General features: G+C 35.7%; 1 protein-coding gene and 1 long non-coding RNA gene across 2 annotated transcripts; both read right to left on the bottom strand.

The window, feature by feature from the left end:
- Positions 1-6,894: 6,894 nt before the first annotated feature.
- On the bottom strand, positions 6,895-7,593 carry LOC128018144 (uncharacterized). Its single transcript, XR_008184726.1, has 3 exons — positions 7,385-7,593; positions 7,200-7,293; positions 6,895-7,102 (listed from the first exon to the last, which is right to left on the bottom strand). It is a non-coding gene; the product is annotated as an uncharacterized LOC128018144 (long non-coding RNA).
- Positions 7,594-9,327: 1,734 nt separating this feature from the next.
- Positions 9,328-15,253, bottom strand: LOC128018767 (leupaxin). The gene is made up of 9 exons (XM_052604520.1): positions 15,131-15,253; positions 14,073-14,197; positions 13,482-13,534; positions 13,241-13,340; positions 12,784-13,050; positions 12,536-12,709; positions 11,166-11,247; positions 10,946-11,094; positions 9,328-10,763 (listed from the first exon to the last, which is right to left on the bottom strand). The coding sequence occupies exons 1-9, from the start codon at positions 15,141-15,143 to the stop codon at positions 10,497-10,499; spliced, it is 1,230 nt and encodes a 409-aa protein (XP_052460480.1). The 5' UTR covers positions 15,144-15,253; the 3' UTR covers positions 9,328-10,496.
- Positions 15,254-15,456: the final 203 nt, after the last annotated feature.

Genomic DNA, 15,456 nt, shown 5'->3' with positions numbered 1-15,456 from the left:
CATTAAAAAAAAGTTAACAGCTTAAGTAATTTGTGGATTAATGCATATTGGAGACGCAAACTGTTTAAAACGATTCTGTTCGATTCGGTGAACTGGTTCAAGATTGATTTGTTCGTAAACCGGATATTACTACACTGCAGAGTTTGGAGCTCGCTCACAACAGACTTGGAAGAGAAGACAATGCTGAATAAAGTCGTAGTTTTTGCTATTTTTGGACCAAAATGTATTTTCGATGCTTCAAAAAATTCTAACTGACCCTCTGATGTCACATGGACTACTTTGAATATGTTTTTCTTACCTTTCTGGACATGGACATTATACCGTACACACAGTTTCAATGGAGGGACAGAAAGCTCTCGGACTAAATCTAAAATATCTTAAATTGGGTTCCGAAGATGAACGGAGGTCTTACGGGTTTGGAATGACATGATGGTGAGTCATTAATGACATAATTTTACTTTTTGGGTGAACTATCCCTTTAAAGTAGAACAACTCTTTTACGACTGTTTAAAGCATGTGTTGTGCGTCACTTTCCTAGCGTGTGCTCACACCCAGACAAAGACTGTCAGGCTATCTCATGAATCAGTAGAGAGATGGAGAGAAGGAGTTAAAGTGAGAGGTGGGGGTTGGTGAAGAAATTCAGATGATGATGAGATGGGAAGGCGACAGACGGATGGTTGTTCACCTTCTGTGAGACTGTGATGGAATTTCTTACAGATCGAATCTGAAAGTATTGTTGCTTCCAAGGAATATTTGAAACTCTGGATGGAATTGTTTAACTTTGTTTATATATTGGAAAAGGCTTAACTGGCTTGTTAGTGTATGTATGTAAGAGAGAGTGGAAAGAAGAGCATTTATGTGCACATTTCATAACCTCAGAAGACACTGAACAATCACATCAAAGAGCTCGCACACAAAGGCTTCCCGTAATGCAACAGTGCCTTTCGTTTTAGATTAGAGATTATATATGTAATTGCGTGAGGATCTGTGGGGGACCCCTGCTATGGCTTCATCTGTTACTGGGGTCTCTCAATGTTACAGTCTGAATAGACTCAGTAAAGTCATCTATTCATGATGCAACTGTACAAAGAGCTCCATAATTACTACTGGTTAAAGATTGTGGTGGTTTAATATAGTGCGACATGGAAGTCTGGATTTGAACAAAAGAAATCATAATATTATGGAAATAACATCCAGGGCATCATTGTCAGGCAGAAGTTCATTCACTTTCACCGCAAATCAGCTTATCTTTGTCCAAGAGATGCTAGTGGCTAGACTGGCAACAGGGATCAAGAATTTCCCACAGGGACAGTGGTACTCCATACTGAAGCCGGTGTAAATCACATATTCTCCGACCATGTAATTATAGTGTTTTCAAGAGCACTTAATCTGACCAAAGCAGGCAAACATTTATTGTCACAAATTTGCCAGTCCCAATGTACTGACACACCGTTAGATAAAGTGTATCATCTTCTCTTTAAAATGTACTTGTGTTTGTGTGTGTGTGTGTGTGTGTGTGTGTGTTTGTGTGTGCATGAGACAGAAATGGGTGTGGGGTGGCCAGAGAGCTGCCTAAAAAAATACAGAGAGGCCTGTTTCCTGGCTGCAGCGTACTGTGTGGGGTTTTATGAGTGGTGAAATCTTAACCATGTTTATCTAGCATTTTTTCCAGTATTCTTAAAGAACATCAGTTACTTGACCTGGATTGCTTGTCAGATTTTTAAATGTTTTGGTATTGGTGTGTGTGTGTACTTGGTTTACAAGGAAGCCTAGTCTTTATTTATTATTACATTTTATTATTATTATTATTATTATTATTATTATTATTATTATTATTATTATTATTATTATTAATCCAGGTAATTACTTACAGAATATCATCTTTTCTGCAAAGTTTTGTACCATGTAATAGAAGCAAGAATTCTTTGTTTTACAACATTTTATTTAAAAGTGTATATGTATACAAATATAATAAAAAAAACAAGAGTTATTATAATAATTAACATATTCACATATGTTAACATTTTTATCATATACATTTTTTCGTAAAATATTTGAATTATTCGTGTAAAATATAATTTTGAAAACACGAAAGGGGTAAAAATGAACATTCAGTTCCATCTATTACTTTTAAACGTTTCAAATGGTATTAAATTATCAAATCCATCTTTTTTTGACATTTTACAAAATATTTTCTTTAGATATGCTGATATGAAGACATCTCTGAAGTCCAGCAGGAAAGATGGGAGAGAGAGATGTGGACTACTTCCCCAATCTGTCCAGTGGACTGAATCAATGCCATTTTTATAAAAAAAAAAAAAAAAAAAAAAAAACTCACAGAAGTGCATTCTGTCAAATTACATTGATTTCTTGTCTTGACCTGTCTTTGTGTATTTTGCACAAGAGATTATGTGCTTCATGAAGGAGCCTACTTCACTGGATAAATAAAAGACAAATTAATATATTGTCCAGCATTTTATGTTAAATAAATGACCGGAATGATAGACAAAGACAAATTCAGTGACCTAAAGCTCTCCAGGGATGCTATAAGTGCAAGTAATTTTCTCAGGAGAGAAACAAAGAAGGTTGAAGTAAAAAAGAAAAAATGCTCTGCTTTTGGGTTCCATGACAGACTCTGCACTCCCTGACACCACAATTGTGCTACTTTCCTCTACAGTTTGTTTTCATCCAGTGCTGTCAGTAAACAGCACAATCAGATCCTTTTTTTTTCTCGTTCTGCTACATGTTTTCAATTTCAGCACACAAACAGTTGTTGCTCTCTGGCTCAGCAAAGAAGCAAAGAGAAGCTGTCAGTAGAGACATGATGAAACCAAGAAACATCCCACCCATCCATTCCTTTAACGATCCTACAACTCCTGTTCCCAATAAATGGCACCAAACCAGAAAAAAACAGTGAGTGTGAGTGTAGGCGCTTCCAGGAAAAGCTCAGCTCTCATTTTTTGCTTCTCCTGCTGATTCTGAGCATGTGTCTGAGCTTTAACTGTAATCTAAAGGAAGTGTAGGAAAAGGAAACACGCGTTGTTGCTGTTTTCATTTTGTGATTTGTTTATTATCCTGCCAGCAGCCGTGGCCTGATGTGCCACATGTTTGTGCAGATGCATTTCACGCACAATTTGTATGCAAGCAATTCTGCAAGTATGTGTATTTCTGTGTGAGACCTGAATGAATCATTCATGTTACTTTTCCTGGCACGAAGAATAGTGTTGAAATCATTATCATATTCCGAATAAAATCATATTAATCAATTACTTCGATGATGAGGTGGTCATAAGAAGTGAAGAAATTAACTTGTATTAAATGTGCACGTGTAGTGTATAAATCTTATATAAAGAATATAAAAAAAATACATCCAAAAAATACATAGTTAAGCTAACTGAATTTAAAATAAATCTAAAGTATAATATATTTTCTTTTTAATTTCAGTACATTCATTTTTGCACTATGTTCTTTTAAATTGTATTATTTATATAATGCATACTTTTGTAGAACAAATTCTAAAGTGCACTTGTTTTTTTTCAAAGGGTTTGCATTTGAGAAGCTTCAGCTAGACTCAGTTACACAGGGCTGGACCCCCGAGTAAAGTCTGTAGGGGTTTGTTTTAAATGCGTGGGCAAAGGTGTAGGACTCTTGTTTGGCTAAAACACACACCACTCAACAGGAGGTTAAACACACAGCAAGGCCCATAAGCAGACAGGTCTCAGTCCAGCCAGATTTGTGTGGTATCAGAGGTGAGATGCTATTGTCTCTTAAATCAGCCTCAGATGGTTAAGTCATGTCATATCTTAGATGCTGCGTGTGATAGCACTGTTTCCCTCAATTTGATTTAAATGAGATGAGTGCCTTATGCTCAGCCATAATAAAAACCAGTCATTCTGTGTGATGCAGTTCTTAGAATTTCTATTTCTTCTGTCAAACACAAATTCCATACACACTGAGAAATGTTATGAAACTTTTATTTGTTTCTGTTTTCTCCAGAGCCGATCAGAGCATCATAATGTTCTCTTATCATGAAATGTCGGGTCATAAGCGTTTCATTACTGCAATCTGACTCTCTTGTTCAGAATGAGATCACAGCGTAAATAATAAATGTTTCCTTTTTTAAAGAATGAACAGAATTCTAAGAATGTTTTTCTGAACTCTCCTGTTTAAAATTATTTGAGAGGATGAAGTTTATCCATATTACATTTTTATAATTCCCATAAGACTACAAGATAATTAAATGTAGCATGTTATTTAATTTTAAAACTCAAATAGTTTTAAAAATGTATATGAAACTCTTTGATCAAACTGTTTTATTTCCATAATTTGATGTATTTCCAAGTGAAAGAAGATATTCAATGATAAAATGTAATAAGGCACTTGATTATTTACATTATGAATTGATTGGCTTGTAAAAAGTGGGCGTTATATAATGATTCTCCAAATAAATAAATGGCTTCTTAAAATAAAAAGATTTAATTGCTAAAATATATAAATGTGTGTGTATGTGTGTGTGTATACAGTATATATACAGTATATACAGTATGTAATATAATGGTCCAGATTGTATTAATCTCTTGTTTGTTTGTTTTTTGATCAGATACCCAGTGCTTTATTGTTTCCACCTCTCATCTAGTCATCATATACTGCTTGGAGACACAACTTCTGTTTTGAAGATGCAGGACAGTAAAGGTAGTAGGTACACAGTGTAGGTAATTGGGGAAATAACCCCTTGATCTACAACATAGTTTTTATTTTTATTTTTTATTATCAAGTGGAAACTTAATAAAATTCATAGCATGACCATATACCATCCAAAGAGGAGAAAACAAGGAGATGAAAAAATGCAATAAACCCTTCTTTCCTGTTTATCCTGGCTCAGTTTGATGGAAAGTGATACACTGATGAAGCAACAAACCAATGTTTGATGCAGAGTAAAAGGGTTTCTAATATCAGATGGACCCTCAGAAGTTGTAAATTAAAGTGGTAAAAACTGTTTTCTTGCACGAATGAAATGTGGTGTTAACTTAAAACAGCACTATAATTTGTTTGGGGACTTAGAGCTAAAAATCAGAGCACTTTAATCAACGTTTTGCTAAAAAACACAAAAGTTAATTTGTCTTGCGAAACTTGTGAAAAGTTGAAAGATTCCATCCATGCATACTCATGCAGTTTATATAAATGGATTAATTAGATCTAACTATGAGAAATCACAGAGGTTCCTGTTCTTTTCCAGTTGTGTTTGATGATCACCAAACAGCTATGAAAGCAAAAGAGCAGACCTGCTCTTCAATCAGTGCTCGGAGTCTGCTGAGGCTTTGTTCAGGGGATTTTGAACATGGTTAATTAGATTAGATTAGCACAGATTCCTCTGCTATTCACATTTATAAGCTGGTCTGTGTGGGTGTTTATAAATGTGTGTGTGTGTGTGTGTGTGTGTGTGTGAGAGAGAGAGAGAGAGAGAGGGACTCTCAGTGTTTTCCATGACAGGGGCCAGACAGACCCCCAGGCCCAAGTCTCTCCCGACAGAGCCTGTGATTTATCATCTAGTAAGCCCCTTGTTTCCAATCTACACACACAGACTGATCAATTATGTTCTCATGTGGTTAACCACTCTTCAAAGAGACAAATCTCTCAATAAAGTCTGAACTTCCTTACGTAGTGTGAAAGGCACTGTCCCTCTAAAAAATGCAGTTTGAGCAAAACCATAATTCCACTGCAAGCAGGAGAGTCATAAACCTATTTTTAATATTTCTTTTAAAGGGGTACCAGTGGAGGTTCAAGGATACTAGGTTAATTTAAAACAACTTTTAACAACTTTTAACAAGTTCTTTCTAGTATTATTCAACTGGGTTGTCTAATAGTGATTTGATAGAATTATTTAAAATATAAATATTTTGTAATATTATAAATGTCTTTACTGTCACTTTTAAGTAAGTGAATGCATCCTTACTGAATAAAAGTATCAATTTCCTTTCAATAAATAAATAAAATACTGTTCCCAAACTTTTAAATAGTAATAAAAAATCTGTTTTTGCACACATAAAAAAAAATCCTCAATCCATTTTGGCATCCAAGTACTTATTCGCATAGTTTTATTGTGTAATTCAGGTTGTTTTTAGCTTATATTCTATTTTTAATAAACCAAATAAAAAACACAGTTTGAAAGCTATTTATCTTATATTATGTATTTTTGCCTTTAAATGCATGACTGTAAGAAGTTTTGACTTCAGGAAGCAAATTTACATTTGGAGACTATTATTTTACACAACAAACCATCAAATTTATAGTGCATGAGACTTTGGGGAATCAGGTCCTGTAGATGTCAACATTTGTTTTCCCATCAGCGCTTAGGCATGTATCACCCAAGAGAGCTCTCTTTCACAGCCTTCACACTTCCTCAGCTCTCTGGGGGTCAGCAGAGCGTGGAACTGACCACCCTCAGCAGCCTCTGAACGACACTAAATCAGGCCTTCATGAAGCTGGCGCTGCACTTTTCAGGAGGAGGAGTATCAGATGAGAGAAGAGATGAGAGAGGAGGATTTAGTGTGTGGGAGGATTGCGGTCTGAGGTTGATTTGAAGCTCTCCCAGGTTGCCTCCAGTCGCTGCTGTCTGCATAGTTACTTATCAGTTTTTTTTGCAGTTTTGTTTTTCCTTTCGAGTTCTGTTGGTGACTTACTACACAAATGAGTCACATTTCAGAAGGCCCACAATTGGTAAAGACATATATTTCTTTAAAGGGATAGTCCACTCAAACAAAAGAAAGTGTTTTGAAGAATGTCGTTAACCAAATAGTTATAGCTTGCAAAGTATTTTTGTTCATACAATGGAAGCCAATGTACATTCTTCAAAATACATTCTTTTGAAAAAATACATTCTGAGTCCCACAGAAAAGAAAAAAAAAGTGGCATGCAGTTTTAGATCGATATGATGGGTAAGTAAATGATGACAGAATTTTCCTTTTTAGGTGGGCTATCCCTTTAATAAAAAAGCATCAAATCTAAAATTATACACCTTCCAGACTTATCTTAAATTTAAAGTGTGTAAAACATTTTCTCCTGAGCATCCTGGAAATGTTGACTCTTCAAATCAATGGAGCACCTGTTTGAAAACAGTCATTATTTCTCATTACCAGCTGGTGTCACTCATGAGCTGAAATTACAGAAGCAAAAAAAGAGAGTGCAACAAAACAACTTACTGCATTCTCATTTAAACCATGAGTCCTTACTTCAGCGAAGGAATTAAAGGCCACAACTCAGAAGCTGAAGGAAAGAGAGCGTGAAACCACAGATCTAATGATAAAGGGAGAAAAAAAGTCGCCTCAGCTAAGTTCTACAGGAAGTCCTCTGTACAGAGAAGCTAGTCATTAATCTGATGTGATACCTGCACTAGGTTGGCTGTGGGCCAAACCAAATACAGGTAAAGGCAGAGGGAATGCAGCCCTTTTCCTCCGGTTTTGAATGAGCTTGTCTAATTAATATATGCACTCTGTGTCACCAGGAAGCAATTAGCGGGTGTTGAAGTTGTCACTTCTTATCTTCATTTAAATACCACTCTTTAGAGGGCAGTTTCTTACACAGACAAGTGACTTAAACTTTGTGCACTGTAAAGCTTAGCTTAAACCTTTTAGCTAAAAATTTCATTAAATATTAAGTATTATTCATTATATTTTTGGAGACGGTACTTCAGTATTTGCCATGGAAATGAAAAAAAAAAAAAAATATTTTCCAGGTCACAGATTTTGTCAGGGGTCAGTAATTCTCACCACATTTTTCCTGTATGAGAAGAAAATATATGTAATTTTTCATTATTCATTGTTTTATTTATATATTATGCTGTCATGTTATTTTATATTAGGTTTTTTTATACAGATTGTTTCGAATATATATGTATTAAAATAAAATAAAAAAGACTAAAAACAGCATTTGGTTTAATTTTAATGATTGTGTCTACAAATTTTTTAAAATTCGGACCTTTTTTCCACCCATATAACACAAAATGTCAAAACTCTTTTGCATATTACAAAAATGTATAAACAAACATAACAGACCTAATTCCTAATTTTCCTAATTTTCCTAATAGTTGCAATTTTACTGTTATTTATTTATGCATTATGTCAGACTCTTTTAAATAGTTCTAGAAACTAGAGAAAACATGGAATTATTTCTGGATAATTTTCTAATGAATTCAAATAAAAAATATAAAAAGTACTTTTTTTTATTATTGCAGTCCGTCGCTGCCTTGCATATTTCCAGTCCTTTATATAAGGAGCCTGAGACCACTGAATGTGGTTTTGTTCGTGGGTTTACACACTCACTGACTTGACCGGCAGTGACATACTGGACACTTATTGGCTTCATTGTTTATTATGGGAATGGGGTCTCAGGGTTGCCAGATTGGGCAGTATTTATGGTGCTTTGTGACCCAGAACATGGCTTTGTGAATTGGTGGGGTGACAGAGTGGTCAAGGTCTGGTTCAGGTAAGGCTTTCAGAACAACTCTCCTTTATTTACCCACCAAATAGGATTCACGGGCCAATTCACCCACCATCCTCCGTCAGCAACACAGCTAAATGTCACCTGACTCCTGCTACGCCAACACTTACTGACAGGCCTTTTATTTCTGCCACTTTAATGAGGCTGAGCACTCCTGCTTCATTCCCTATTGCTAAACATTATTGCTCCCAATAATTCTCTCATATTATTGAAGCAAGCTGGATGATTATTGCTTTAAATAATAGCAAGAGGTTAATATTAAGTCATTTAAATTTTATATGCAAAATTGTCTGGGTTTTTTGTCTGATTTGGCTCTGCCAATGCAAATATTTCCCAAACTGTGCAGAGCAAGTGGTGTTTTGTTCCTAAATGAATTATATTTTGAACAAATAGGTTGAGTGAATTAATCAATTTATAAAAACATTAACTTGTTTCATTTCTGAATCAATCAGCATTTTTGAATGAATTGTTTGAAAAAATGATTTGATAGCATAAGGCACACTACACAACATTTGCCCAGATTTTTGCCCCAGTTTACAATCTGGAGAAGCTGACTCTAGTTGCCAAAAGTACATAATGTATGATGATTTAGCTTCAGAATACGAATCCTTCCATTTGGATAATATCAAACGTGTTTTATATTTTTGCTCTGAGCTCTTTATATTTTCAATGAATCAGATTATCAAAACACATCAAATGATTTTTTGGTGAGTTTTGGTGAACGCTATAATAAATGCTAAAGTTTGAATTACATTTTTTTAAATTGGCTTTAGAAGTCTTTTTACAAACTTTGTAAAACGTCTAATTAGTACAACTTAAAACTTTATGCATTTTAATGAAATTAATACAAAATCAGTATATATTTGAGGAAGGTATTCTCATTGGGGATTGTTAAATTTGGGGATCCCTAGCATTAAAACATTTAAGGAGTGTTTCCTTGTATGTCAGTAATAGCATAATAGTATAGTCATAGTAAAAGCATTATGACAGAATTTGTCATTTATGGTTATCAAACATTAGATTAAGCCACTGCATTAAAATCTTAAATTCACCACATACTGTATGAGTGTTTTTGTCCACTCACTGTGGGAGGTTCTTGTGCTTCATGATTGTTATGGTGTGATAAACATCTTTGACCCATCCTCCCAGAAAGCAGCTGTCATGCATTCTTTGAAGATGAGAAGGCTCGTCCTTAACGTACTGCCAGACTGAACCCTGAGTAACAGTGCAGTGAACTGACAAGTCAAGGGATCTTGAGCAATGCCTCAGGCACACAACAAAATCTACCGGCTTCTGTAGAGATCGTGTACATTCAAGCTAGAAAATGATGGTCAGTGTTACTCTAATCCTTTCTGAATGTTTACAGAAAATGTCCGCGTGATGTCACTGTTATGCATGGGCTATGAAAACACATATGGTATTAAGTTAATTAGGATCTTGAGTCTTCTTAGTCATTGAAACCTTAAAGAAATAACACATCAATAGCATTTACAAGACCCAGAATTTCCTCAAAGGACTGCGGATATATGTTTGTTTTGTTATGTTATGAGTGCAAAATGTAATTCATGTCATAATCTAATTGAATAAAAGACAGTGAATCCAGTGAATCCCTTCAATTTAATGAACATTTATTAGAGCATCTTCATTGATGCGATGTGAAAATTATATAATTAAATAATGACATGAAACAAGTTGCTATAGTTATTATAGTTATAGTTATTTATAACAATATTTTTGGTGTGCAGTTTACATTTTTCTGCATTTGATTTGCATTCTCTTTTTTTTCTCAAACAAAATTGAAAAAATGGTGTATGTATCACTCCTTCCTTCTAGCTTTTTCTTTCTAAAACATTGGTTCTCAATCAGGGAGCTGGGGCGAACTGGGGGGCCTCTGCAAACTTCCAGAGGGCCACAGAGTGGCTTGATGTAAAAATATCATGATGTAAGATGAAGTCCCTAACTAATTTTTACACTTCTGGAATCATCTTACAGTACTTCTTTCAAACAAAGAGTTTCTCATGACATACTGAACAGTACGGCTTCCCTCCCTGCTCCTTAAACACACCCTGACTCAGCTGACGAAGGCAGAACGCACACACAAAGTGATCAGGGTGAAACTTGCGGTCCATAGCAGCGATGCAGCGCCCCGAGATGGGCTCTCCACAGGTCCCACACAGAGTGCCCTGTCTAGAGTGGTAGTGCAGGGAACAGAGGGGCCGACCATTCAACTCAAGGAAGCAACCGTCTGTAAAAGGCTTCAGACAGTCCTGGAGAGATGCAGAAACATTTAATGAAAAAGAATGTTCTGTGACAGGTTGAGCAGGTGAAGAATTCACCTTTGAAGCTCACCACAATGGTACAGACTGACTGACTCCATATTCCTTATTTATAAGGAGTGAGTCACATGACTGTATTGCATTCAAGCCTTCAATGCCACTAATTCACTCACCGCACATACAAAGCAGTCAGGGTGCCAGGTTCCATTGGCTGCAGTCAGATAGTTCTCCTTCACTGGCTCTCCGCAGCCAGAGCATTTGGGTGCAAAGAGGCGGTAGAAATCCCTAGAGCAATATGGTTTACCATCTCTCTCCAGAAAACCTTGAAAAGACAGATTCATTCAGTACAAAACGTGATTTCTCAAATAATGATGGAATATGCGCTTGTCTCACCATCAGGTCCAAACAGATCTCCACAGTGGGAGCAGAAAAAATGTTCTGGGTGCCATGTTTGATCCATCGCTGTTAGAATGTTCTGTGGAAAACACAATAAACGACCAACTGCTTCATTGGCTTGAAAAATTCATTTGTTTGTGAAGTGAAAGATTTAAAATTATATTTATCTATTTGCTTGCTTTATTTTAAGTAATTTTATTGCGTTGTATTGCTATTTACTGAAGTTAGTTTACTAGATGGGTCTAGAGCGGTAGTTCTCAACTGTTGGGTTAAGACCCAAAAATAAGTCATATACCTGTACAGCAGTGAGAAAAATAAATATATATGTAGGGGAGAGCAGGGGCGAAAGTACCATTTTTCAGAAAAAAATTCATTTTAAAAGATAATGTTGTATGTTGTAGACAGAGATATATTTCTGCTGTGGCCAGTAGCTCAGAAGTGTGGTCTAACAATACCATGTGGTATTTTGTAGAAATGTAGAAAGACTTCAGTATAATTTCACTTTGAACATACGTTGCACATTGTTACTTTCGACCCCATCGGTTGGGACGAAAGTAACACACAGGTGGGTCAAAAGTAACACAACAAAATAAGCTAGATTGTTTTCTGTTACTCTCATTTTTCTTAAGTATACCTGATTGTGACCTTGTTAATAAATAACTTCAAACATATTTTGTCCTTAATCTTTGCAAAAAAATTATTAAATTACATTTTCATATTTTCCAGACCTCTGTCTGTCTTTCTGACCCTCACTAAGACATTTGGTATGATATGACATAAACATTTGAATAAATAATGCAAGACACAGAAATTTACAATATAGCATGCACTGGAACAAAATAAATACTTTTTGTGACTGTAGCGGGACAAAAGTAACAACTGTTACTTTCGTCCCAACAGGAACTCCTGACATTTAAACTCGATTTACTTTTATACTAAAAAACTTTAGGATGTGTTAAAGCACTAAATAACCTGTAGATTGATCATTACTGTGACACATGAAACAAGAAAAACAACACAACTAATTTGAAAAAATTACCGCTTCAATAATTTACTTTTTGTTGTCGAAAACAGTTTTACAGACCTAATGTCGGGAAACGATGAGAAAATCACATGATATTTCTCAGCTCCGTCAAGGATTGCATGCTGAACGTGCTGTCATAGCTGGGAATGCAAATGCAGAAAGAGGCTCGGAGAAAATCGCTTTGTTACTTTCGTCCCACGTTACTTTCGACCCCGCTCTCCCCTATATATTCAATAAAAACTATATTTTTGTTTTAAACTTGTAATTCTAATTTTCACTTAACATGCCCAAGGAAATTCTAATAAGGAGCTTTCAGAGGGTGAATAGAGACATATGTGGTCACCAGAATAATAGGACCCTTGCAGTAAGCGCAGCGAGGGGAGAAGAGGTTCTGGTAGTCTTTCTCGCAGTACGGCTTGCCGTCTCTCTCAAAGAAACCACAAGTGCTGAGTTCTTCCCTGCATGCCGTACACACAAAGTGTTCTGGGTGCCACACCTGACCCAGAGCTGTGATCATCTGCAGTTTGGGAAATAGGATTACATTTATTTGTTCAATCAGAAAACTGACAGTAATTTGCATTTTGCCTGTACCTTTCCAGCTATACACTTGCCACAAGAAGCACAATGGCCTTTGGCAGCTGTGTGTACCCCCATTTTCTCCATGTCCGTGCTGAGAGAGCCCAGCAGGTCGTCTATAGCATCCACATTCTTGGATACTTTCACTGACAGAGGAGGATGCTGTGGTTTCTTAGTCTCTTTTTGGCTTCCACTACTTTCTTTAGTTTCCTCAGGTTTTTTGTCTTTTAATGACTTGCAAGCCAATGGAGGTGGGTTTGATGTGGGAACTGATTCTGAAACCTAGAAAATAAAGCATTTTTAGAACATTTTAATGACTTTTCTTTAAATAAATGACTTAAGGGGGGTATAAATGAGGAGCCTTAATATGCTTATACTGCCCTCTTCAGGTGATACTCATAATGTGCAATAGAGATTCAACTTGGCTGATGCATGAACTGGTAAACTGATGTCCACCTCGTGTTTCTCTCACCTCCAGGCCTAGCCCTAGCAGCTCATTCATGATGGAGTCAAGCTCCCGTGTAGCTGTGCCGGGACTCATCACTCCTGCCTTCACAGGGACTGGAACCACGCTAAAAAAAGATTCCTCTCATTGAACAGCTGGAACTCAGAGGACACCATGCATGCCAAAAAATTTTTAACAATACTTTATAAATATTATACATCATCGGATTTTTCTTCTACAAATTTTGGAAAGAGGTGGATATACGTACCTGTAGGGATTATGTTTATTTCCTGGACCAGCAACAAATCCAGAAGATTCAGTCTGTAACGGCAGGAAAAATACCTTAGAATGGCTCCGTTTGGGCCTAAATATTGTAGACATTTAAATAGTTCAAAGTTTGGGGACAGTAAAGTTTTTTTTTTTTTTTTTTCAAGAAATTCAAACTTTTATTCTGCAGGGATGTATTTGTCCAAAATGAAAGCAAAAATAATGTTAAACAAATATTTTATTCATATCATATGAATGAACTTTCTATTCTTTAAAGAATACTGAAAAATGTATCATGGTTTCCACAACAATGGAACACCTGTTTTCAACATTGATAATAGTAAGAATTGTTTAGTGAGCACCAAATCAGCATATTAGAGTGATTTCTAAAGGATCATGTGACACTCAAGACTTGAGTAATAATGCTAAAGATTCAGAATAACTTACACTTCAAAATATATTAAAATAGAAAACGCTTATATAAAATTGTAATAATATATGCATAAGAGACAAATATCACCAACTCCAAACAGCTTATGAAACTTTTTTCAAATTCTTGTTTAAATTCAATTTTAATATGAAATGTAATTACTTGTTCAAGCTGTGTTGTGTTGTTACTTTTATCCAAGGCTCCCAGCTGGAGAGTTTTGGGTGGAATGAGTGCAGGAACATTTGAAGTCTGGGTGGAGCTCTGAGCCAACTCCTCCAAAAGCATGTCTGCAATATTATATTCACACATGTGAAACACCTTCACTGAAATGAGTGACACTGAACACACAAACTTTGACACATGCACTGACAAAAAAAGAAAAGAAAAAAAAGTGAGCATGGTTATGATTGTACTAAAGGTAAAGCCACTGTGCGTTATTTCCTGAGGAAGTGAAAAGGCACGTTGCTCTCATCACAACGGAAGCAGAACAGTAAATAACAAACAAATTATTTTGAAACCTTTGCCACTCTTTTACTGCTCCCTTTTTGCTGACATAGATAAATCACTTAATGTAGAAACGGGTGATCTGACTCACTTCTGTCAAAATACCAAGTAAACTGGGAGTTTTACTTCACAAAAAAATAAATAAAAAAATAATAATAATTCCTTCACAAGCATGTCAATTAATTTTTAAGAGTGACAGGAGTCATTCCTTCTCACAGGGAAGAAAAATAAAAACTTAGAATACCAGTAAATAATATGCCAATATTTATATATTTCTTCCTCTTCCTCTTCTCCTACTTAATCTTCTTTTTTTATTTTTGGATTGCATTCTTTAAGAATGGCCTGGGTACACAAACGTGTTACATCTTCAGGGATTCTACACTGATGCTGCTGTCTGTTTTTTTTTAATGCTTCATGCTCTATTTTCAAAAGTATCACAGATTTTCACTTATAAAAATGCACATGGTCACCCTGAAATGCGTGACACACCAATGCATGTTTAAATGTAATCTGAGCAAACCAATGAAAATGCCCCAGAAAAAATGATCAAACCACAAATACCTGCTTATATTTATAGGTCACAGCCTAAAATGAGACTAATATATATTAAACGTAGAATAAAAAATCATCACAGTCTTTGGATTATAAATCCGTTACATCTTTAGAGATTCTACACGGTTTAAGTCTTTAGTGTTAGAATGACATATAAAACTCACCAAGTTCATCCATGGTGGTCTGGGGTGTGAGATGAGAGTTAAGCAGTGTGTGTTGTGTTGTGTGTTTCTAGTGAGCATGTGTGGTAGGGTGATCTGATACATGCAGCTGTGTGGGTTGAGCCCAATCTCACATGTGAAACTGATGTTGCTTCCTTTTTGTATTCTCAGTGTATCACTCCTTTGCAATGCAGTCTTTCAACCTGTTGCATTTTGCTACTGTTTGCTAACGGCACTTTGAATATGTTGAGTGGCTGTGTGGGCTCTATTATAGAAATCAGATGAGCTTCTGTACCCATTTAATCAAATACTTTCATTTTATTGCTATT

This window comes from Carassius gibelio, chromosome A8 (assembly GCF_023724105.1).
Source record: "Carassius gibelio isolate Cgi1373 ecotype wild population from Czech Republic chromosome A8, carGib1.2-hapl.c, whole genome shotgun sequence".
In the NCBI taxonomy this organism is placed as follows: Eukaryota; Metazoa; Chordata; class Actinopteri; order Cypriniformes; family Cyprinidae; genus Carassius; species Carassius gibelio.
Note: the sequence above shows the minus strand (reverse complement) of the source record. Positions and strands in the feature narration are given on the sequence as shown.